Here is a 23,241-nt window from a genome sequence, read left to right as displayed (position 1 = left end):
CTTGTAAAATATCATGACAGCATTCAAAGACACTGCAGAATTTGATATAAGCCATCTTATCAGCTCAGAGCTGAGTATCAAAGGGGCATAAGTGAAAAAACAAGACTTTTGTTGGTGGTACATGGCGTTTATTGATTGTTAATCGACCCCAAAGGCTGTTTGGTGTAGTGCATCGACAGGCCCCAGGTGTAATAATTAGGTGTGAAGCACGTTGCATTGATATTCACACGGATGCCTTCACTCGGTTTTTCAAAGACGGAGACAACAAGCTGGGAGAAGTGAGTGCTGGACGTGTTGTGTCTGATATTGATTAACAATGGCTTCAGTGAAAGTAGCGGTCCGGCTCCGTCCATTGAACAAAAGGTAGGAGGAATTATTTTCTCCTCAGGTCACTCTCAGAACAAACACTGACACTCGTCCGTTTTGTCCACAGAGAAAAGCAGTTGGCATCTAATGCGATAGTTCATATGAAGGGGAGCACTACGTCTGTTCACAAGGTATTTTATCACAAAATAAATATACATCATACACCACTTAACTGACTTTTTATTAACATATTTTTTCCATTTTAACTGTAGTCTTCACCTATTCGGGGAGACGATCCAAAGGACAGATGTAAGACATTTACCTTTGACTTCTCATATGATTCATCTGATAGTGGAAGCCCCACGTTTGCATCCCAGGAGAGGGTATTTGGTTTATGTTTACCTTCATTACATCATATAGTCTCATTTGTTTTATGCTGGCTTTTCAGTAAACTCTTTCTCTGCTGCTTTAGATTTTTCATGACTTGGGGTCTGATGTCCTGAAAGCTGCATTTGAGGGTTTCAATGCTTGTGTTTTCGCCTATGGCCAAACAGGGTCAGGGAAATCTTACACCATGATGGGTGATAAAGTAAGTAACGTTTGTCTCCGCTTTCTCAGCACTTTTAAAGTTGAATTAGCAAATATGCTTGGGTTATAATAAAAAAAAACTAAATGCCCAATGTGTGCCGTGAAGTGATTCCTTCATTATGAAAGACAACTTGGAATTCATATTCACCTGAAGATCATTGAACTTCAGCTTTGACTACAGTCAAGATAGTGCTGGCATCGCTTCAACCCAGCTTCTGATTAACAGAACACACCTGATCCAAGTAATGAGCAGTGGTTAGAGCCTGGATAGCTGGATAACAAGCAGTGTAGTGCCACTTGTGGAACGGGGTTGCCCAGCCTTGCCTCAGAGCGTTTGAGGAAACACTTGAAGGAGGATCTGCTGGGAACATTGGCCAGATCCTGTTGTGAGAAGTTTGTAGGCCCTAAAACAACTGAGTTAAGAGTTTGAATACTGTGTACTTCTTGGAAACGCACTAAGAACATGTTTTGCTTTGTCATTAGGTCTTAAAGAGTACAGACTAATGCCAATTTTATCTATTTAAACGGAAATCTACTGTGTGTGTGTGTGAAATGGCTTGGAATACATTCCTAAGCTGCCATAGCACTAACTCCTCTTCCCATTAAGTTTAGAAAACTAACTGATGGCAGTTTCATCAGATGCCCTCTCCCCCCCCCCCTCATTTACCGTCATGTTTCTCTCTACTAATCAGTAAATGTGATGAGGGCAGCAACCCACAGCTTTTCTCTCCTCACCTTGCACAGCAATGAAAATTTCACATTACCAATGAGGTTTCTGCTCGTCTGCCAAGAGACTTGTGCAAGGTCATCAGCAAAGCTGCTGTCAACATCCCAGATAATTATATATGGCTCTTAATGCTCACTATCTGTTACTTTGTAATTAAAACAAGAGGGCATGTAGCTCCGAGTGGAATTGCTTTTATGCTTCAGTAACTCCATATCAGATGAGCTGTTTGTGTTGTTCAGCAGTCTTTACATGTGCTGCGTTGTGGTCACAGCCTAGTATAGATATCCAAATTAAGAGAACGTAATAGGAGCAAAATTGAATTGTCATTTAAAAGTACAGTATTTGTAATGATGTTGTAATAAGGGTTCTAAATGCAACATTTTCTCAATATGTCAGGAAGATGCTGGTTTAATCCCACGGATCTGTCAAGGTTTGTTCCAGGAAATATCTCAAAGAAGCAAGAGTAAGGCTGTGTCGTTCCACATAGAGGTCAGGTAAGGAACCATTAGACATCCAAATGTTCTAAATCCCATTTCCTGAAGGCTTGGAACTTATGTAAAATGTAATAAAAACTAAAGAATTTCCTCATATGCTTTAGTGTTTATCTGATAAATATTTCTGCTGGATATGAAACTGCAGCTGCTCAGGTTTGTGGTCATTGCTTTCTGATGGTCCCCTATACATTTTCAGTGTGTCCGGAGACTCATCATTTGCTATGAAGCCACGCTGCCGTAGCACATGCAGACTGAGGCCTGGCATCAGTATTTTGATCATGAAAGTATTACAAACTAGCAGCTGAGTGACCTACATAGACTAAGCAGATACAGCTTAGAAGAAAAAATAGTTTGTGGTAGTTGAACTGTTAACTGTTTAAAGGTGGTTCCTCTTCATGACAGTGAATCCAAAGTTATTGCAGTGACACTCTCCCATACTGGAAAAGGTTGAGCAAACGCAAGATAATATGCTAAAACAAACTTGGTGGTCACTTTTCCCACAGGTTATCATTTTAATCATCAGGAGCGTCAGGAGTGTAGCAATAAGGCCTCAGTAACAAACTGCCAAGTATGTGTTCATTTTATATTATGTTAGTTACTCAGAAATGCAGTCCATTTAATTTCCACCCAAAAGGAGGAGATAAAAGTTTACCTCACTCATGCCTTTATTCAGAGTTGAGAATGACAAAGCATGACAGACGATGCCTTTTCTGGTGAAATGACTTGTTCCTGTTTTGTGTTCTACACATGAGGGCCACTGTACTTTTGCAGTGCTGATGAGCATCACAAGTCTTTAAAGTTAAAAAACAATTTTGGTTTGATACATTTATGCAGTTGTTTTTACCAATGCAATATTTTAGTGGCTATGATTTTAATATTACATTAGATATGAACAGTGGGTAAAGTTGTGCACTGTTCATTTAATTTAAGTAGAACAGTTCTAAAACTAAAGTAAACTGACAGTAATGAAGTTTCTTTTCAAAAAGACATTCAGGCTTTATTACTGTAACCAAATAATCAAAATCAGATAATGCCTAGTCTCATCACAATAGCTGCTTCATGTCCCAGTTCTAGTTCTAAACGATTGTGTGGAGATGAGATAAAAATCAAGGATTTTAAGCCACTGTGAAACCATTATTCAGCCATTTGAAATCATGTGTGCTCCTGGCATATTATTTGGGTTTAATTCAAGTCTAGAATTGGGTCTTTATGTGAAAAGCTCTGCCAGGCCTTGCTTCAGAAATGTTGAATAGCATGAAAATAGATGAAGGATGGCTTTTGTCAAAGGAGTTACACATTGTCCTCATAATAATTTTTCAAAAAGTATGAAAATCAGTAAAATTGGAATATTATGGTCTGCTTTATAGGAAACAACTTTTACTTGCTGACATGAAAACCACAGAAATTTGGTCTTTTTGAAGTAAGGACAAAGAAAGAAATTATGTGTTTGTTTTCTTTCTTTGGTAGAAGTGAGCAGGACATAAATGCTTTAACATTGTTGATAAACACAGCATTGTATGGTGAGCAGAGCAGTAGATGGCTCACTACAATTTAAAGCTGCATGATTTTTTCCTTTTGAACAATTTATTAAAAGGCTGAATTTGGGTAGCGCATGTGGCATGGACCTATATCTTGAGAATTTCTTTTCTTAATAGAACAGTATTGGTCTCCACTGCCTGCCTGCACCGCTGCTAGTCATTTAGAAGCAATTGAAAATTATAATACTGCCAGAAAACAACCTGCATGGCTACAACCACAGGATATGGTCCCTACTGTTTCATTACTGTCATGTTCTCAAAGGCTAATTGCTCCATGCCCGAATCAGCCACTCAGACGAGACCTTTCACTTCATGCACACACCCACCACAGTAATGATTGAAGTGCTTTGCCAAAACCTACTTTGCCCATGCAAGCAGAACAACACTAAGCACAATAATTTAGCTATAAACCTACTGTGAATTTCTTTTCAGAATTGACAGTGAGTAGGAACTTGTATTGTTCTCATTTGGTGTGGTGCCATTCACATACCAACACTGAGACTCTGTATTAATTTGTGTGCAATCTTGGATCCAATCTCGTTTGTGTTTTCTGTCATGGTGTCAGCTATTTGGAAATTTATAATGAACGTGTGCAAGATCTTCTCAAGAAGAATGGCGGAGTCTTGAGAGTGAGAGAACATCCCAGGGACGGGCCCTATGTAGAGAGTAAGACAGAATTTTAATCATATCCATCTCAATTGAATTTGTTTAAAATACAGTAAATGTAATGCAGAAAACTACATGTGTAGATTTGTCCAAGCACTTGGTACGTAACCACAGCGACATGGAGGACCTGATCACTCTTGGTAATGCCAACCGTACCACAGCCAGAACTGGCATGAATGACGTCAGCAGCCGTTCCCACGCCATCTTCACCATCAGTTTCACTCAGGTGAAAGGTTTTATTATATTCCTGTTGACATCATACTGTGGGGGTGGTGTGTATTCGTAAGAGCTATCCCTCAAGAGCTGTAATAAGTCATGTTAGTCATATTTTTTTTTTTCATCTTCAAAGGCTTTGACTTTTTACCATCTTAAGTAGCACTTTTTTCATGATTGTGCCCATATGCCTAATTATTCCCATGTGATGTTGCCTCTTTTTGCCATGCCACAGGCATTGTTTGATGTCGAGTTGCCATGTGAGATGTTGAGTAAGATCCACCTGGTTGACCTGGCAGGCAGTGAGAGAGCTGATGCCACACGCACCACAGGCAGCAGGCTGAAGGAAGGAGCCAACATCAACAAATCCCTCGTCACTCTGGGCAGTGTAATCTCTGCTTTAGGTGAATACTGGTTACAGATTGACAGACCATGATACATGCTTTTATAGTTTTATATAGAAATACTCCAACTACAAAGTAAGTAAAGGGCTTACTTTTTACTTGGATTTCTATTACAGGATTTTGGAGTTTGATTTTTGGTTCTCCCATTTCGCTGATTTGAAGGAAAAAAAACCTTAAGCCTTAGTGGGAACTTAAACTTTGTAACGATTAATTTGTGGCTACGACCCCATTGCTCTCAAACTGATCTATAGAGCTTCAGGATGAAATAGTTCATATGGTGGAGCTCTCTAGTTTGACTGAGTCAGTGTTTTTCTTTGTATGACCTCCCAGCTGACCTTACTGTGGGAGGCCTGTCAACAAAAAAGAAGCAGATCTTCATTCCTTACAGAGACTCTGTGCTGACTTGGCTACTAAAAGACAGCCTGGGTGGGAACTCCATGACTACAATGATAGCCAGTATGTACTGTGAAGTCATTGCAATCTGTTTCCAGAATGTATTTGTCATCCCTTAATATTTTTACTTTTGTTAATGAACGTTTTATCTCACCACTTCTTATCAACCTGTGTTCATCTCTGACCTCTCATGGCAGCTGTTTCCCCTGCCGATGTGAACTATGGGGAGACCCTGAGCACTTTGCGCTATGCCAGCCGAGCTAAAAGCATAGTGAATTCTCCCACAGTGAATGAAGCTGGCAGTGTGAAGGTAATTAGAGAGCTGCAGGAGGAGGTTACAAGGCTCCGAAGGTTACTGGAAGAAGCTAGTCAGGTACTGCATATGTTCAGGATCACAAAAGGCCATCAGATATACTACATCGTGCATGTTGACAGTTTGGCTGTCTGTTCATTACTACAGGTTTCCCATGGGGGTCTGTCGTCTATAAAGGTAGAGCGGGAGCTGCATCAGAATGAGGCAAAGGTGAGTCATCCCCTGCCAAGCGAAGAACAGAAGTGTTTTGATTTTATCCTCTGTAAATAACACAGCTCTCTTCCTGCCATTTCCACAGGTTCTTGCTCTGACTGAGGAGTGGACCAGCAAATGGGGCGAGACTCATCATATTTTGCAGGTACAACTGTATTGTACTGTATTGATTTTAATGCTCTTAAAACTGGACTTTTTCACAGAAAATACATGTATTGCAAGAAAGCTGCATTGTGCTGTTGGGATTCATACTATTCATTTTGCTTCTTCTTTTATCCCTGACATATGACTAAGCCCAGCAGATGACTCTACATGCAGTTAAGATTGTGGCTTCACCCACCCTCACGTAAAAACCAACAGCTGATGATTTGTTAAAAAACTATTATAAGTCAGCTTATGTGTGAATATCCTGAGGCAATTTTACTGTGGTTAGTGTGGACATGAACATGGAATTTTAGACATGAACTAGATCATAACAAGAAGACTTTGTTGAACTTTGAACTACTGATGTGGTTTGTTGTTCTCATTTCATTTAAGCAGATATTACAAATAGAAACTAGAACTTGCAGAAAAAACTATAGTGTGAGGGTTTTGTTTTAAACACTAAGATGTGACGTACCCATGTTCACTTGGATTGTATGCAGCTTTGTTTCTCAGCCTTGTGGATGTTTTTATTGCCTACTTATGGCCCTAGTTTCAATTTAATAACATGCCACAGGGAATTTGGTTGGAAAATGTAATACCATACATAAGTCCACCATCAAAATTTGTATCCAGTGAGGAGTAATACCATTTAAAGCTTGACCCTGGAAGATATATAAATGATAAATTAAACAAGACAGCCACTGACTACATAGTGTGGCAATTTACTTCACCTAACATCAAGAATCAATAAAGCAGAAAGCGTCCTGTATTTTGGACAGTTTTGGTTGCAGTAAATATGTCCCACCAGCAGGTGTCACTGCAAGTCTTGTGAATAGCCAAAGCTACTTCATGGACTCGAAAGGGTAATGAGTAGAGTCAACCTGGCATTTAAATTTAATTTTCCATCTATTTAGATTTTAAATGGCATTCAAAAGCCAAGTTCTTGTAATGATCGTGAAGTTGGTGTGCGACAGTGTTTGGGAAGTCAAAGAGAAACGGAAGAAAATGCCTTCTCCCTCAACCCAATATGGCTTCTCTGGGGCTGGAACAGGGTGGCAGCATCTTTTCAAGACCCCAAGCTGCAACAAAAAATGCCACTGTTTATACTAGGCTTTATACTGCACCCTTTTTCTCTGTTGAATTTGTGCCCAACTTCCCAAATAACACCAAATGTCATCTGTTTGGTTGGGACTCATCATGTTCAGCAGAGTAGCCTGTTGCATTATGCATTGATTTGAGAAGCGTGCCAGACATAAAAAGTATAGTGACTTCTTGTCTCCATTTTATGTGGTGGCAGTACATTCTCTCCAGCAGTTTTTGTATGGGTTTATATTTGTGTATTGATTTGGCCTTTGAAAAATATGTCTCAAAAGATTTGTGTATTTACAGCAGCCATCAGTGATTAAGAGTAAGAGCAGTGATTGTGTGTTTGTTAAAAATGTAAGACACAAATTTAAGTTATATCTGTGCTGGATAATTAACATTTGATGGTGTATGGTGGTTAGCAGGTGATACTTGGTGTCTTGGCAGCCCTTTTCATGTCCTATTCATGACAATTTATTGGAAGTCATTAGCAGCTGTCAGTCCTCCTAATTAAGAGATCGTGATTATTGACATAAGGCTCTTTTGTTACTGTCTGTCCGGCATATTAACGTTTCAGTGTTGTAAACCAATTTGCATGTTTAACCAGTGGTGACTTTATGCCCTGAAGCAACACTGTCCATTTCAACTGGCAGAGCTGAAAAATATGCCTTTTATTTAGACCTGTGGTCGTCCATGTGGAGGCTCCCGTCATGATGCATGGTACAACAGGACACCTTGGCGAAAAGGCCACTGTACAGGCGACGGGCAGGCATGCTGGTGTCTAACTAAACTAAGTGTTTGATGGATGACTTGATAGATTTAACATTTGTCTTCTTGTGCATTTGCATTCTGTCTGGGTGAAAAATGATAAGTGGGAATCCTGCATGGACTGTTGCACAGACATTAGAGGTGCTGTCTTCTCTGAGTTCAGTACAGATGAGCATATTCAGCCCCTGTTTGACAAAGCAAAACCAAACAAGGCTTTATAACACAACGTAGGTTTTATTAAATAAGAATAATACTCATAGTTTTTTGTGTTTTTTTTTTTTTTTTTGTTGTTGTTGTATTAAGGTCGGTGTTCTTTAACTTCTCAAGTCTCATTTTTGTGCTCAATTCAGTTGCTACTGTTGCTGAAAGCTAGATGAAATTTCTACTTGGGCTGTGAGGAGACAAGTTGACCAAGAGCGGTGTAAACAGAATTTTGAATTCCGTATTCAAAGCAGATTTAGAATGCAAAGTTATTCATCGTCAGCTTCCCAGATTGGTTACAGGGCATGTGGGAGAGAGAAAGTAATTAATATGAGATGGATTCCAGAGCAGCCTCTTACCAGACAGAAACGGCAACAGATTGAGAGAACAAAAAGGCAGGAAGAGGGTAAAGTGAAAAGTTGTGTATGTGTGTGTGTGTGTGTTTTCGTGTGTGAGAACATAGCATTCTGCTCCTCCAGCCACCCTCTCAGGTCGCATTGTAACACAGTGTGGAGGGAGGAACCTCCATTTGAGTAAGATACAATAAACCACAGTGTTTCTTTGATCCTGGTAGTCTTTGTATTTCCCCATCATGCAACAATCAGCACAAAGATACAACTTCAGCTCTGACCCTGTTCTGTTTAACAGCAGTTTGCCTCACACTGTCAGCAGTTATGTCATAGTTGGTCACTTAAATTTCATGACCTTTATATTATCATTGACTTGCCTCTGGTATCTGACAGTCTAGTAACACTTGGCCCCAGTATAGATCACCTTTCTTAAACAAATTCATGAAAATTGGATCATATTCAGACATGTGGTGAGCACATGTGTTATGTTATCTGTGCTTACTAAGGCTGAAAATCTTATTTCTGGGGCCTTAAAGGCAACTGTACTGTAAGAATAAGATAACGTCACAATTTCTGTTTCAGCCCTTTTTTATTATTGACCCTTTGCCCTCTGTCTTTGCCACAGTCCACCCAGCCACCAGAAGCTGAAGTAGGTGGTCATTGTCTTACAGTTTCAACCAAGAAATTAACATTCACATCATACAGAGCTCAGCGTACCCCTTCGTTAATCAATATATATTCCCAGGCCTGTCTGTATTTAAACCAGGCTGTTTCTTCTTGCGTGATTGTCGTGTTTTTATGATTTGTCATTCATGCTGTAGATGCCCCTGCTGGCCTCAGTACTTATCTGCTATTTTGGCAAGTTGCTCCACTTGACAAGGCTGATGGGCAGTCAGGAAAGAATGATTAGGTGGCCTAGTACGGCAGTGTTTTGAAATTCATATTAACTAAGCTGGAAACCTGAACTGTCAAAGTGCTGAGAAAAATCCATTAACTTCTGCCCAACCACAGATGATGGCTTTTAATGGAAGCCTAAATGCTGCCTGAGCCTGGCTGCTGGTCTAGGCCACAGTTAATTACACTATGTTCACCAGCTGCCTCAACCTGAAAGCAGAATTTTTGTCCTCACAGCACATGCACACTGACTGCCTGGGTGTGGTGAGGAGCAACTTTCTCTGGGATGTGTGCGAATGTGAGGAGAATATAAGAGGATCTCATCTGTTCCTGGTGTCAGAGGAAAGTGACACAGTGCATTAATCTGCCAGGCTACACCTCACCTCTAATGAAGTCTGTGAAGAATCCCTTTTAATTAAGTACAGGGCCTGGGGTCGATGCATCTCCTTCATCAGGGGGGAAAAAAACATTTCTCCCATCTCCCAACTGCCATTGAGTGAGGTGGAGCTAGCTGTCCACGTGTCTTCATGGTCCAATCTATTACAGCAGGAGGAGGTTGAAAGAGGGGAACTAGTTTATGCAGAGTGTTGCCTCTGAATCTTCCATATGTGAGATTTTCTGCTTTGCCTCCTGGGGAGGTACTTATGATAATCCATGGCAATGTAAGGCATTAGTCCACCAGCTTAACAGAAGAATACTTCTGATAGGGCCACTCACACTTGGCTAGACTCTGGGTTAATAACCACAACCATTGCCTTGGGTGGGAAAGGTTACCAGCCTTAAACCAGAGACTGTAGCTTCTCTTTATAACTTAATTGTGTCTTTTGAATCTCCTAGGTCACCCAGAGCTAAAGGTTAAAATCCTTGTTAAATAATTGGCAAATAAACTGCTCATCTGTTTGTGGCATGTCTCTTTTCTAAAGCTACTTGATGGACAAATGCTATAAGGTGGTATGACTTATGTTTTTACATTTGTGTGGAAAAGCACACAATTGCATATTTATTTCTAGGCATGCAGAATGGATTCTTTTTTCATGTCGATATGAATTTCTGACTGTCTGACCCCAACCCTTAACTGTGATGTAACTGTCACTATAATTAGCCTGTGTGAAATGTTTGCATATTAAAGTGTTTTAGCATTAATGCCAAATTAAGAAAGAAGACATTCAATGCTTTATATGACTAAGAATAGAACATGTCCTTATGAAATGGCCTGATTCATTTTATGGTTATCACGCTTCTAAAAGTATATTGCACTATTTTTGGAAAAGAAACGCTTAGTTTTATGCTGTCCATTTAATGTCTAACTGTGACCTTGTACACAATACTTCCTTCAGACTCGGTGTAAACAACAGAACGTGCTCAAGTTTCTTGCCCTTATCTAAAGCTGACATACTTTACAAGCTAAAGAGTATTTTAATAGCAACATACAGTGTTGATAGCTATGTATCAATAAAAGCAGTAGTGCATGGTCTACAACCCACCTGTGTATGTGTGTGGGAGGTGGCACAGTGTGTTTCACTCGCTGAACACAATGTAGTTCGACTCTCACCACTATAATCTGAATGATTTATGGTGTCTCGCTCACCATTAGCCACTCTACTGCTTCATGGTGACACATGGTTGGAACGCTGCTATTCTTCTTGGCCTTCAGGCAAGGAAGAGCAGTCATAAAGAATTCAGTTTTTTGCTGGTTGCCATTAAATGTCTGTCAGCATTTTTATTGTATATTGTGCCATTCCAGCTATGGGCTATTGAAAGATGTGTTTTTTTTTTTTTTGTTTTTTTTCTCCCCCTCACATCACAACATATTCTTTCGTATCCTATAGGAGGAGACTGTGGCTCTTAGGCAGGAGTCGAGTGGAGTGGTCTTGGACTGCCAGCTACCTCATCTGATAGGCCTTGATGATCTACTCAGCACTGGTGTCATCCTCTATTATTTGAAAGTAAATACAAAATATGAACTTAATATAATTCACACATTGCTTTATATTTTTCTGAAATCATTACCAGCCAAGGTCCACAACTTTTAATTCAAATAAGAGCTTGCCAACTTACCACCTCTGAATCTCCTGTAGGATGGCAGAACCCTGATTGGGAGTGAGAAAACATCATGCAGTCAGCATATTGGTAAGGTGTGTGTGTGTGTGTGTGTGTGTGTGTGTGTCTTTGTCTTTATTTCCTTGTGTGGACAAATTAATAACTATTATTGTGAGGACATTTGAGCTGATCCACATAACTTTAAAGAGCATTTTCAAGGTTACGATGAGGTTTTAGTGTTAGAATTAGGTTTTGGTATGAGTAAAAAGGAAACTTGGGGCTAGGCATTTAGTTGTGATAGTTGCATAGGTAAAAATGCAGTTTGTCCTCACAAGCAACAATAAGCATTACTTCTTTGTATGCTTTCATTTTTAATCAATTGTAGTACTTGGTGGACCTGGGCTCCTTCGGGAACATTGTGTACTTGAGAACTGTGCTGGGACTGTGACTCTGATCCCTCAGGATGGTGCACTGTGTTCAGTCAATGGCTCTGTGGTCACTAACTCCTGCCAGCTGACTCAGGGTAAGCATTTCTGTAAAACTAACATTCTCCTGATATTTTAGTGGAGCGAGGTGAGGACAAAGCAGGCCTGAAATAATGAAGACTTCTCTCTCAGATTCCCAATTATTTGGCTGGTAGAAGGCAATAGCACTTCCATCCGTTTTGAATGGAGTTGTGAGATCACGACATCACATCTGCAAATGAAATCCCAGTTTATGTCCCTGGCTCTCCCATGGCAGCACACTCAAGGCATGAGTGGATTGTGAACACAGCACTCAATAGGGCAGATGCCATTTCTCTTACTAAACATTTTGAAGGACGAGAGGCCCCGGACAAAGCTCCAGACAAAGCCCCAGGCCCTCCATTTAATTGGCAGATGGAGTTGATAGGGCCAACAGGTTTGAAGTGGGCCAGAGCATTAACCTTTCAAAGGACAGAGCCAAGCACAGTTGAAACTCATGCCCCCCTGAGCAGACACTGCTTGCCAGTGCTGGGAGCTTTCACCGCTTACTGCCTCCTCATCCAAACTGCTTTGCTTTCCAGAGATAAAAACTGCACACAGAACCAGGCAGCGCAGGGCCGGGCTACACTAGTCTCTTTTATAACCATTTCAATTTATCCAATATCCCCTTCAGAAATGGCTGCATCTGAAGCAATTTTCTTGAACAAATGATAGTAATTTTCAGTCCAACTGCAGCTGGAATCCATCACAGGCTGCCCTCTCAGGTGCTTTGTCACTCGTCAGAAGTCATTAGTAGCATCAAGATTAGTATTTGCTGTGCTGAGAGTGGAGGAAGAGAATGGTGAGGAGACCTCAAGAAAATCTTTGATTGTGGCCACATGAGCATGAGTCTGATAAATAAACCCTAATATCAGTTCAATTCTAAAGCTTTACAAGACTTCTCAAATTTCCTTGGACCATTTTCTTTGGTAAACCATCCCTCCTGTCCAAGTCTCTGCCAATCATGTTGGGGATTGTGTATCTTGTAGAAATTTATTCAGTTCACGTCAGTTGGGGAAAATGTTGGTGAACTTTTGTGCTGTTTGTCAAGTTTTCCTCAAGTTCAGTGTGGAGATGGTTCACTGCAATTCCACAGGGACAGACAGATTCCCATGGCCAAGTTATTTTGCTCTTCACCTTTTTTATGCAATATAAAGTGTCGCGCCTCCGAAGTTTTCCTGGCAGACTTTCAGCACCATTACTGTCACTTGCATCGGTCTTCAGACACATCACATTTTGCCTCTGCCATGCTTCGTCACAGTGATGTATAATTCAGTGGTTGGAGCAGCACTTATACCAAATAACAAAGTTAATGTTGCTAAGTGAGTATATCCACCTGTTTATGCTTTACCTCCTTGTTTCCATCCAGGTGCCATCATAAAGTTAGGAAGAGGAACTTTGCTCCGGTTTAACCACCCAACAGAAGCTTCCCAACTCCAAGAGAAATGCCAGGTACAGCCAGTACCCATAAGTACCACATACAAGTCCCACTGTGTTCTTCTACTGTTTTGCTGTTTCTGTAAAGCTGAAGAAGTGTCTTTCAGAAAAGATGCTACTTCAACTGCATTTTCTGTTGGTAATTTTGTAAAAGCCAGTCAGCATCATCAGCACTTTGTTTCCACAACTACCACCTCTAATACCTGCTATCTTCAGCAAACACTGCTCATATTGAACTCTCATTCACACTTCATGCCACATTTGAAACTCGACAAAAACACCATCAGTGTGATCCATGCAGATTCTTTCTGATCAGAATGACAACTTCTACTTGCTTCTCACTTGCTACTGTTGCCTGTTTAGCATGAAACTCTGCTTCATTCTCATTATTTGGCCCACAAAAAAGCAGCAGACCAGCACATTATGAAGTCTTTTCACAATGTTGAACAGTTTTCATCCGTAGAACAGCTCTCATGTTTCCTGAAAGGAGGCCAGGTGCAGCGCCTTTCAAAACTGGCTCCTTTTCATCCATTTTGCAATAGCTCCCTCTTGGCTTTCATTCACTTTCATGTGTTTTTAAAAAGCATTGTGTGAATGGACACTTTCTTCAGAAGAAACGGCAACCAATGTGTCTTTCTATTAACTTAATATTTTAGGATTCTTGAAGTTTGGGTTGCGTGAGCCTGTATGGCTGTAAGAATAAAAACCTGCAAGTCTCTATGTGCCAGACAGAATTAAGTAAACAGTTTTTTGGTCTCTATTATATAGTGTTAGTAAGTAGGCAGACAGAACTTGCAAGGGGGGCTGTATCACATGCAGAAAGGTCCCCAGCGGGACTCTAAACACAGATGCTGCAGTTAAGTGGCATACTACATCAGCTACCAAGGAACATAAATGAGTTTTAAAATTGCTAAATGACAGCTAACATTTATCCTATGCATAACTTTAAAAGTGGAAATATTACTGCAATTTTTGGATATTTGCTTTCCTGCAGAGATCTTTAGAAATGTATTTAATATTAGTCGGTGCAATTGCAGTAAAGCTGCCTTAAGATTTTATATGGATCACCAGAATTGATCATCACTTGCAATATAGCTCCCTGTATAGTTGAAGTGTGGTAGCCTGTAGACTTGGAGATACAAGCTTCCATTTGCAAGTTGGTAAAACGTGTACAAATACTGTTGCCTGAGTTCTTTACTATTCACACAGTCCCTATCTGACAGAGGAAGCTGAAATCATGAGATGTGGCATAGTGTTTGTCATGAGGAACATAAATAGTCCAATGGGGTGAATAGTTTCTATAAACATAACATTTACATAGTCACTTATCATGCCTGATGTGTTTAAACCTTTAATGAAGTGACAATAGTATGCTTATGTTCTGAAATGAGCTTTGATTATGTGACTTTAATGTTTTAGTTTAGGAAAGGAAATGAATTGGCCAGTAAATACACTGTAAGGAATGCAACTCATTCAGTTCCCTATAAGCACTTCTCTCCTGTGCTTCCCAACTTTTTCTGTTGTAAAATTCACATGCCATTTTATAGACACAGCTGTACATCTGGTTTTTGACAACTCTGTGCTCTCTGCATTATTGAAAATGGCACACTGCAACAGCCAAGTAAAGCGCAGACATCCAGACTCCGCTGCGATTCCAAGAAAAGTATTTGCCATTCATTTTTAACATCTATTCCAAATGAGATGGTCTCAAGAGTTCCACATTTGCGCAGTCTGAATTTGTTCTAGCACACCCAGAATGCAGTGTGTAGCTGGTGTGTAATGACATGACTTTTAAATAGTCTATTTCAATAGCAGTAAATTGTATTACATTCCCTTTTAGTTTTAGAGTGAAAATGTGGAAACACTTAAAATATAGTGTGCCACAAACTGTAAAAATATATCGAAACAAGTGTGGGCAGAGTTATGCATTACAGCTGCTCTCTTGCTGATCAAAAATGAATGGCCTTTTCATTTTAAGAATACATAATGGTGCCTGTGCATATGCTTATACTTGTCTTTGATTATTCCAGATATTAGGTTTTGGCACTTCTCCAAACGTTAAAATCTGTCTGTCTCCTCTTGTGTGCTGTGAAAAAACAGTCGATGAATACTGATGATGTACAGTATGCACTATGATACTATAATTCAACCATTGTATAATTGCAAATCTGCTGTAGGCAGCTGTCAGTCATTTCTTCTACTCAGGCATTTACATTTCATGGCTGTCTCATTCTGTTTTGCAGAGTGTGCTGCTGCCCGGCTTGAGCCTGTCCCTCACTGACATGTCCAAATCTACTGAGAATCTGTCCAAAGTGATGCATCAAAATCCAGGGTGAGTTATTCAGACACATGTATTAAGCAAGTATTATATCTGACCCAAGCATAACTGAACCCCCTCCACCACAGTTTGCCTGCTTATTGAGCAGCATTCATCAGGCTTATAGACCAAAAGAATGCCATAAATAATGACAGCATTTCTGTGAGGAGAGTTGGGGAACATGCAAAAAGCTGAAGTACTTCATGCTGTGCCAGGTGGAATCACACTAAGGCAGTTCTCTACAACTGAGGGCATGTCTCAGAGCGTCCTCTAGTTCAGTAGGTAGTGAACTGCCCCATGTCACATTTACAAAAAGACTGCAAAAAAAAAAAAGATGGCATCATTCCACCCATTAGTACACTTCACATCACTTGAAGTCTTTCTCAATTTGTGTCTGAGTTTGTGAAATATCAGAAATGACTCGGATACACTGTCTAAGGTAAAGTCAGTATACATGCATATTTAAATTTGTTATGTTTTTTAGCATGTAGAACTCTGACATGTCATTTCCCACACTTGGCTGGATCCCCTGAATGCTTTGGCTCTGATGGTTCACACTGCTTTCACCCCAACATATGCAACCCTGTTCCTGATCTGTGGATCTGACACTTGGTGAAAACAATATGAAAATGTACAAGTGCATATCATACGTAAATAAATAAACTAGGAGGCTCAGCATGATGGGAATCTTGGTGTTACAGGCAAATTAGCAGCAGGGCCTTTTTTTAAAAGTACCAATAACATGTACACTTTGATTATCATTTGACTGCCATTTAAAAACTCTGTTACTTGGTACACTAGATCTGAAGCACTGAATATGGGCTGGGGGGGGGGGGGGGTCTGTCTTACAAATGCATTCCATGTTTGTGCAGCTTGTTCTTCACATAACGCCGTGAGAGCAAGGACAGAAATGATCTTGTAGTCTGGCTAATCTATGGAAACAACCCCCCCTAGTAAAAAAGAGCAAATATTAGAAATTCAAACAGTGGCTGAGGATATTGAGTCGGTTCTGGGAGTGACGAGATATCAATGAAGTGACCTGCTGTTGCTCTGGGGGGTGCTCTATCTCAACAGAAACCTGTCCATGATCCACTACACTGCTTAGATCACAGGTTTAGATCAAGAGGCTAAACAACAAAATCTGACCTGCTTTTAGGCATCAGCCCACTTCACATTTATATTTAATCAGAACTTTGATTGTGATTTTTAACTAGACATGGAGATTTTCTTACCTTGTCTGAACTCTAAGCATAAGATTTATATAATAATACAAATCTACATAATGGGGTAATAAAATAAATCTTCAGTTCACACAGTGCTTTTTCAAAACAGTTGTTCACTTTTTATAGTCCTCCCTCCATTTACAGTTACAAGACAAAGTAATGACACTATTTGTAACTCCCCGGTTTTCACCAAAGTCAGAAATATCACAAAGCACAATATTTCTAAGCTGATTTAAAAATAGTCACAATCTTACATGTCTTCATTGAACAGACTTATGAAATGTACAGAGTGATGGTTAGAAAAAGTGAAGGCGACACTGTTCTAATAATGATTTGAACGGCCTTCCTGTAGCTGGATTATAGCTGCACAATGTCCAGGTCCAATAATGAACCATCTTCCTTACAGAAGGAAGGAACTTTTATTGTGATTGTATGTATCCTACTTCATAATGGAGTTTTGTCATCCCAAATATATGTTCCATCTATGAATACACATTTTAAAGTTTGCATGTTAGAACCTTAGCAATTGTAATGATGTAGTTTGGTAGCTGAAGGTGGTATTTGTTGCTTGCTTTAAACATGCTGATTTGCAGAAGAGCCTGCGCACAAATTCAGTGGTCAATTCTTCCATGGTTTTCAATTTAGTTCTGTGTTTGGGGAAATGCAAAATGTCAATAATGTTTAGTATGTGAGCATAGGGTCCTATGCTTTATTATTTATAAATTCATGTCCATCCGTAAAACCCAGTTCTTTGTTTTCTCGTAAAAGGTGGACCAATGTATTTGATTCAGTCATTATTAAATGGACAGTGTAACAGCGACAGCCAAATTGAAATGCAGCACTTTCAAACCTTACAAGTTTGTACTCTAAGAACCCCCAGTGAGAGAGTGGGTCAACTGGTGTTTGAACCACACTGCTTTTAATGGTCACCTAAGGTCCCCCATCTGACAGCCTTCTCAGTATCTGTTCTCTGGCCAGAACACCAAGTGGAAACTATACTATTTGTTTTCTGTACACCAACAGGCTGTTATTAGCTTGCATCTCCTGAAATGGTTTTTCTAGAGTGGTTAACATCCATCACTCCATGAGCTCCTGGGCCACGTAACTTGTGCTGCCACAAGCTTTACTGCAGCAAGAGCACTCTCACCTACAAACAGTATCACTTTTAAGGTGCTCTTTGACGTCTGTATTCTATGTGCCATTTTCACATGTCCAGGTTGGCATGTTAAAAAAAAAATGTTAAGACTCATGAGTGTGTGCTTCAGTATGCATGTATGTTGCGGTTACTGAAGGACAGGAAAGAAGTTCAAGGAAGTCTGAACAGATGCAACCAAGACATCAGAAGACTTCCAAAGAAAAGCAGTGGGGCTCCCCATCAGCATAGTGCAGCAGAGCAGACAAAAGGGGCAACGATGGAAGAGACTGGCAGTGCATAAATTAGGGGGAGGCAAACTGTGCTCTCTGTGGCGATGTTAATGAATCTGTTTGTGTACTGTACCAATTTCGTTCAATATTTCCAAAGCAAGGATACTGTAAAACTCGGCATGTGTGAGGGAGGGGGAAAGAAAAGGGGGGGCGAAAGGCATCAAGACGACTTGGTCAGATGCTTGAACTGCCAAGCCCAGATCAGTGTTTTTCTATTTACTCATGTGAGTAGACAAACATCACAGCACATTCTCTGCACTGATCCTGAGGATCTGTAAAAATCCCCGCATTGTCACGAGGACCTGCACCGTGCCCCTCTCGTTGATGTCAGTGCTTTAGTGCTCCTGCTTTTCACCCTTGTCTACCTGCTGCAACACACAAAGCTCAGCCAAAGCCGCTGCTTACTGTCAGAAATCGTTCTGAGCTGTATATTTGGTTTCTGCTCTCTCCTCTAGAGTGCTGAGTATTCTATGTAAATCCTCAAATCAACATGCACAGATTCTATTTAATTTCACAGCTAGTAGAGTGGCTCTAATCTCATCCAGCCATTTGGGCTGTTTGCTTTTCAAATCTAATGGATGTATTTTTTTTTTTTTTTTGTGTGTGTGTGTGTGCAGGGGGTGGGAGTTAGGGCGTTATTGCAATCTTGTCTTTAGCCTGCAAACTGAAATCTCCAGTGTCACACTACAACAAATAATTAAATTTGCTTTGAAAAACAAAGCCCGTCAGGCATGCATGAGCATATAAGCACAGCTGTATTGTGCACATGCTGCCTCATATCAAGACACATTTTTGTTTTCTAATAGAATATGAAATGTATTATTTAATTTTTGTATCTTCACTGTCCTTTTTTTAGTCTGAATATGCTGGCAGATACAGAGTCCAAAGTGCAAAGCAGCTGTCTCACCTCTGCAACAGAGAAGTTCATCACTGCAGTATGTGTTCACATTCTGTTTGTACATCTACAACAAATCACACTGTTGACTAAGTAGAATAGAAGAAAGGGTTTAATCAGGTGATGGGTCGTTTCTGCATGGAATTAAATATGACGTGTTTTCAAGCAGTTAAACAACACTCTGTATTGCCACAGTGTAAGCATTAGTCCCCTTTTGTCTTTGCAAAACTGAACAATACCTTCCCCCTCTCCAGCCAGACCCAATGCAGATTTTTATGAGGCATGAAATACTTTTTCCCTTGGCTTGTTATGTTTGTTTATTATGCACATATTTAAACCCTATTACACTTTCCTGTAGGGGTTTCAAAGAAAATTACACTCATTTTGTAAAAGCATATTGCAAAGAGAACACTTTTGAAATATTTGTTTATACATGTGCCTTGTTCTTCACTTAGTTTTCTTGTTCAGAATGTACAAGAAAACCAAGTATGTATTCACATATAATTGCATAAATAAATAGGGTTAAAGGGACCTGGGTGGAATAGTTTAGTTCTTCTGAACAATAGTAGTAATTAATTTGTAGTCATTTGCAAATCAGGATTTTTTTAAATTACACTGTATAAAATCATTTTTCTTTTTTTTTCTCTTTCATCCACATGATGTAATCTAGGCTGTATGTGGGAAATATCCTGTCCCTGACACCAGCTTTGAGTTGGATGGAGCCAAACTGGGTGGTGTAAGCACCAGGGATAGCCAGGAGCAGGAGAGGGACTCGTGTCATAAATCAGGGCCGGGACTCATGTCTGTGTCGCCATGGAGAAAAGCTCATAGTGGGGCTGAAGTTGCAAGTTATAAAAGAGAGGTTTGGCCAGGGGATGCCAACCTCCAGCAGACAAGTGTCCTGGGCTCGGGTGATGGATGTGGCACAAAGCCAGAGGGGAATGCTAATGAGATCCAAGGTGTTGTGGCTGACTGCTACAAGGGAAGACCTGACTCTGATGGGAGCTCATTAGACAGCATGTCCCACCTGCAGAGCATTGGAGGAACTAGCCCCCTGTCTATCCTCCCACAGACCAGCATTCATTTTCAGCTCAGCAAAAACCCTCTCAGCAGTCAGGTGGCCTGCTGTCCACCTGAGAAAACTACCTTCAAGGGTCAGTCCAGCTGTGGTGGGAGAGATGAATCTGAAGCTTCAGAGGAGATCTCAGGAGTATGCGTGACACAGACTGTAGCAGCCCCAGTTCAAAATGCAGGACTGAGCTCTTTGTTCAGCAGAGTTTCTTGGATTGTTCAGGATGCAGGGCATCTGCTTTGGCGCTCTCCCACTGTATTGCAGCGAGTTAGGGAGGAAGGACTACAGCCTGTCGGAGCCCGCCTGTCCAGTCATGTTATTTCTCTAGTCAGGGAAAGTAATGTTTTGTCTGTAGTGAAAGACAGCCAAGTCTTCTCCATGGTTAAAGGGAGCTTTCCTTTCTCTCTGTTAAAGGACAGTCACATTTTTTCCCTGGTGAAAGAGCTGCCTCTCATACAGCATATTCAGATGGAGATAACTCAACACCTGCAGCTTGAGGAGGCAGCTCGGATAATTCAAGGCTGCATTCATTCTGACACCACACAAACCTTCCGCAAGACTAATATATTTCCAGATGATATGCCACTAATCCCCAAAGATAGCTGGGCAAGGAAGAAGAGCAGTAGGGATCTGCAGTTACAACAAGACGAAGACGAGGCTGATATTCATGCAGAACAAGATGACAAACTGATTACAGAAGAAGACCAAAGACTGAAGAATTCCTGCACTGCACAGAGTAAAGAGGACGTCCAAATCTTTAATCAAACATTGATCGAATTTCCTGATGTCCTTTCAAACCTGCAAACCTGGCCGTTGCCAAAAATAATGGATGCTTTACAGTCTGTCATCTCCACTTCAGTGCTCAGATCACAAAAGATTGTAGCTTTGTACTGGCTAAACGTGGCTAAATGCAGCCAACCTGAACCCTGTCCTGCCCTAGTGATACTGATGGAGACTGGCTTCTACACCCTGACCACTGACTCTGGGCGCCTGGTTTTGTTCCACCACCTCCCCTTGTTGCAGCTGAAGGAGGTGCAAATTGGCTTAGCGGGTCAAACTCTGCGTTTGATGGGCACTACTGAGGACAGCATCTTGGGAGTCTATACCCACAGCCAGAAGATTACCAGAGAGCTGTGCTGGGCCACACTTGGTGTGATTTGCCCTGGCGACAGCAGGGTCTCTCATCACCCACTGCTCCAAGGAGACTTGATGGGGATGTCTCTGAACTGGCAGGTCTATGTACCTGATCTCCTGCTGGATGCTGGTTTAAGGGTTTGCTGCCAGTTTCAGAAGAGTCTTGCTGACCTGGTTTACCTTCTTCATTGTAACATGGATCAGTCAGAAAAAGTGGTCAGTTTGGGAGAAGTACAGATACTACTGTACACAAGTGTGGGGGTGTGCATGAGCCCCAGTACCAACACCAAGCGTCTGGCCCAGTTATTACTTACTGATACCCACCTTGGCCTGTTGCAGGAGGATGCGGTCTTTCATCCGACTCCATGCTCTGTCACCTCAGCGCCTTGGCGTCCCCAATTCAATGATTTAACTCTTCGTCTGCGGTCAGATATACGTGGCGTGCTAATATGTGACGAAGACAAGCATGGAGCCGTCAGACTGGATGTAATTTTAGCAAATGTGAAGGGCAGGAGTCACCCTGAAAAAGTGACTAAGGCGACAACCCTGCCTGCACGTGTTTCAGATTCCTCTCCACATGCAGAAGTGTGGAAAATAACGTTCAGTTGCTTCGCTGAGGCCAACTGCCTGATTAATCACTTGTCAAATGTCTGATCAAGGACTGAACAGCCCAGCATGAAAACTCTCACAATGGCAAAAGTGCATCCCAACCAGACAGTTTAAAGGACAGCGTCACTGTTAAAGTGACAGTGGCTGCTATGACCCACTTTGAGAAACAAATCAATAAGGAAACTTCAAAGTTTTTGCCATTTTAAAATTACACGGCTTTAGCACTTTCAGATTTTATCTCATAAGAACAAAGACATTCTGCTTTAGCCATCATCCCATTGTTATTTGTGAAGAGGCTTCAACAAGCTTCATCATTGATTAAAAACATGTTTGTACCAACCTAATTAGTCATATTTTAAGATTTTAGTAATCAGTGTGTCCAAATAATCTTACTGTCACTGATACTTAAGTTGTATATGTATATGAAACTTTTTATGTAAAAAATGGCTCTGCTGAAATGTGTATGAATATTTTTGTAAAAATAAAAGTAAGGTAAATCCGCTACTGCCCTGGAGTTTTGTTTACCACACACAAGCTCTGATAGTTGAGTTTTTCAACAAAGAATTCATAGCCTGATGCATTTCACTGCTTTATCTAATGTTTAATATTTGTCTTATCTGTCAGGCTGTGTGTCTTCACTAGAAAGACCTTGACCAGGTTAAGGTGACCTTCCACTACACAATTACCTGCACAATGGCTCAGTACCATTCACGATCAGTCAGTCCAGGACATGCTCACTGTATGAGAACTACTCTAAATATTGGATAGGCTGGGCATCCTGCATCTAAGAGTTTGATTCACATCTTGACATTTCCTGCTAAAAACTGTCTGGACTGTCTGCTCTGGGGTTTTTTTTTTTTTTTTTTTTTTTTTTTTTTTTGACTGAGTGGCCACATCCAGCATGGAAAATTACATTACAATATGGTGCAATCAGTTCTCTTTTCTGCTCCAGCATGAAGGATGGAGATTTGGCCTGGACTGGAGAAACACATCCCCTATCAGTGAGGTTTGAGCCAAAATGTAAGCGCAGGGATGTGAGTGGGGTTGTTTTTCTTTTAGTTTGAAACAGTTAATTAGCATTCAAATCTTCCACTGTGTATCATCCCTCCCTGCAAATAAAACAAAAGGCAGACAAGTCATAACCCAATAGGAAATGAGACTGGTAGTCCTATGTGCAGGACAAAAATTAGAATTATGGATTTAATATCCTAGAAGTTAACTTCCACATTTTCAGATTGCATCAAGACTAATGTACTACAAATATTTAGCAGGTTATGAATAGTTTAATAGA

General features: G+C 40.7%; 1 protein-coding gene across 1 annotated transcript; it reads left to right on the top strand.

The window, feature by feature from the left end:
* The first annotated feature begins 241 nt into the window (after positions 1-241).
* kif16bb (kinesin family member 16Bb) lies at positions 242-22,432 on the top strand. Its single transcript, XM_026353810.2, has 19 exons — positions 242-363; positions 434-497; positions 579-689; positions 779-895; positions 2,018-2,115; positions 4,219-4,319; positions 4,403-4,545; positions 4,768-4,936; positions 5,267-5,392; positions 5,527-5,702; positions 5,790-5,852; positions 5,941-6,000; positions 11,125-11,241; positions 11,374-11,425; positions 11,721-11,858; positions 13,208-13,290; positions 15,519-15,607; positions 19,097-19,175; positions 19,806-22,432. The coding sequence occupies exons 1-19, from the start codon at positions 317-319 to the stop codon at positions 21,993-21,995; spliced, it is 4,023 nt and encodes a 1,340-aa protein (XP_026209595.1). The 5' UTR covers positions 242-316; the 3' UTR covers positions 21,996-22,432.
* Positions 22,433-23,241: the final 809 nt, after the last annotated feature.

The sequence above is a fragment of the Anabas testudineus genome, chromosome 15, assembly GCF_900324465.2.
Source record: "Anabas testudineus chromosome 15, fAnaTes1.2, whole genome shotgun sequence".
NCBI classification, from domain to species: Eukaryota; Metazoa; Chordata; class Actinopteri; order Anabantiformes; family Anabantidae; genus Anabas; species Anabas testudineus.
This window is presented reverse-complemented; position numbering and strand designations above follow the sequence as displayed.

What these genes read in the sequence shown, in the direction of transcription:
- kif16bb (XM_026353810.2), top strand. Translation starts at nt 317, where the DNA reads ATGGCTTCAGTGAAAGTAGCGGTCCGGCTCCGTCCATTGAACAAAAG. An exon ending in CGTTTGCATCCCAGGAGAGG is followed by an intron (nt 690 to 778) that starts GTATTTGGTTTA and finishes CTGCTGCTTTAG; the next exon opens with ATTTTTCATGACTTGGGGTC. An exon ending in CTCCTGCCAGCTGACTCAGG is followed by an intron (nt 11,859 to 13,207) that starts GTAAGCATTTCT and finishes GTTTCCATCCAG; the next exon opens with GTGCCATCATAAAGTTAGGA.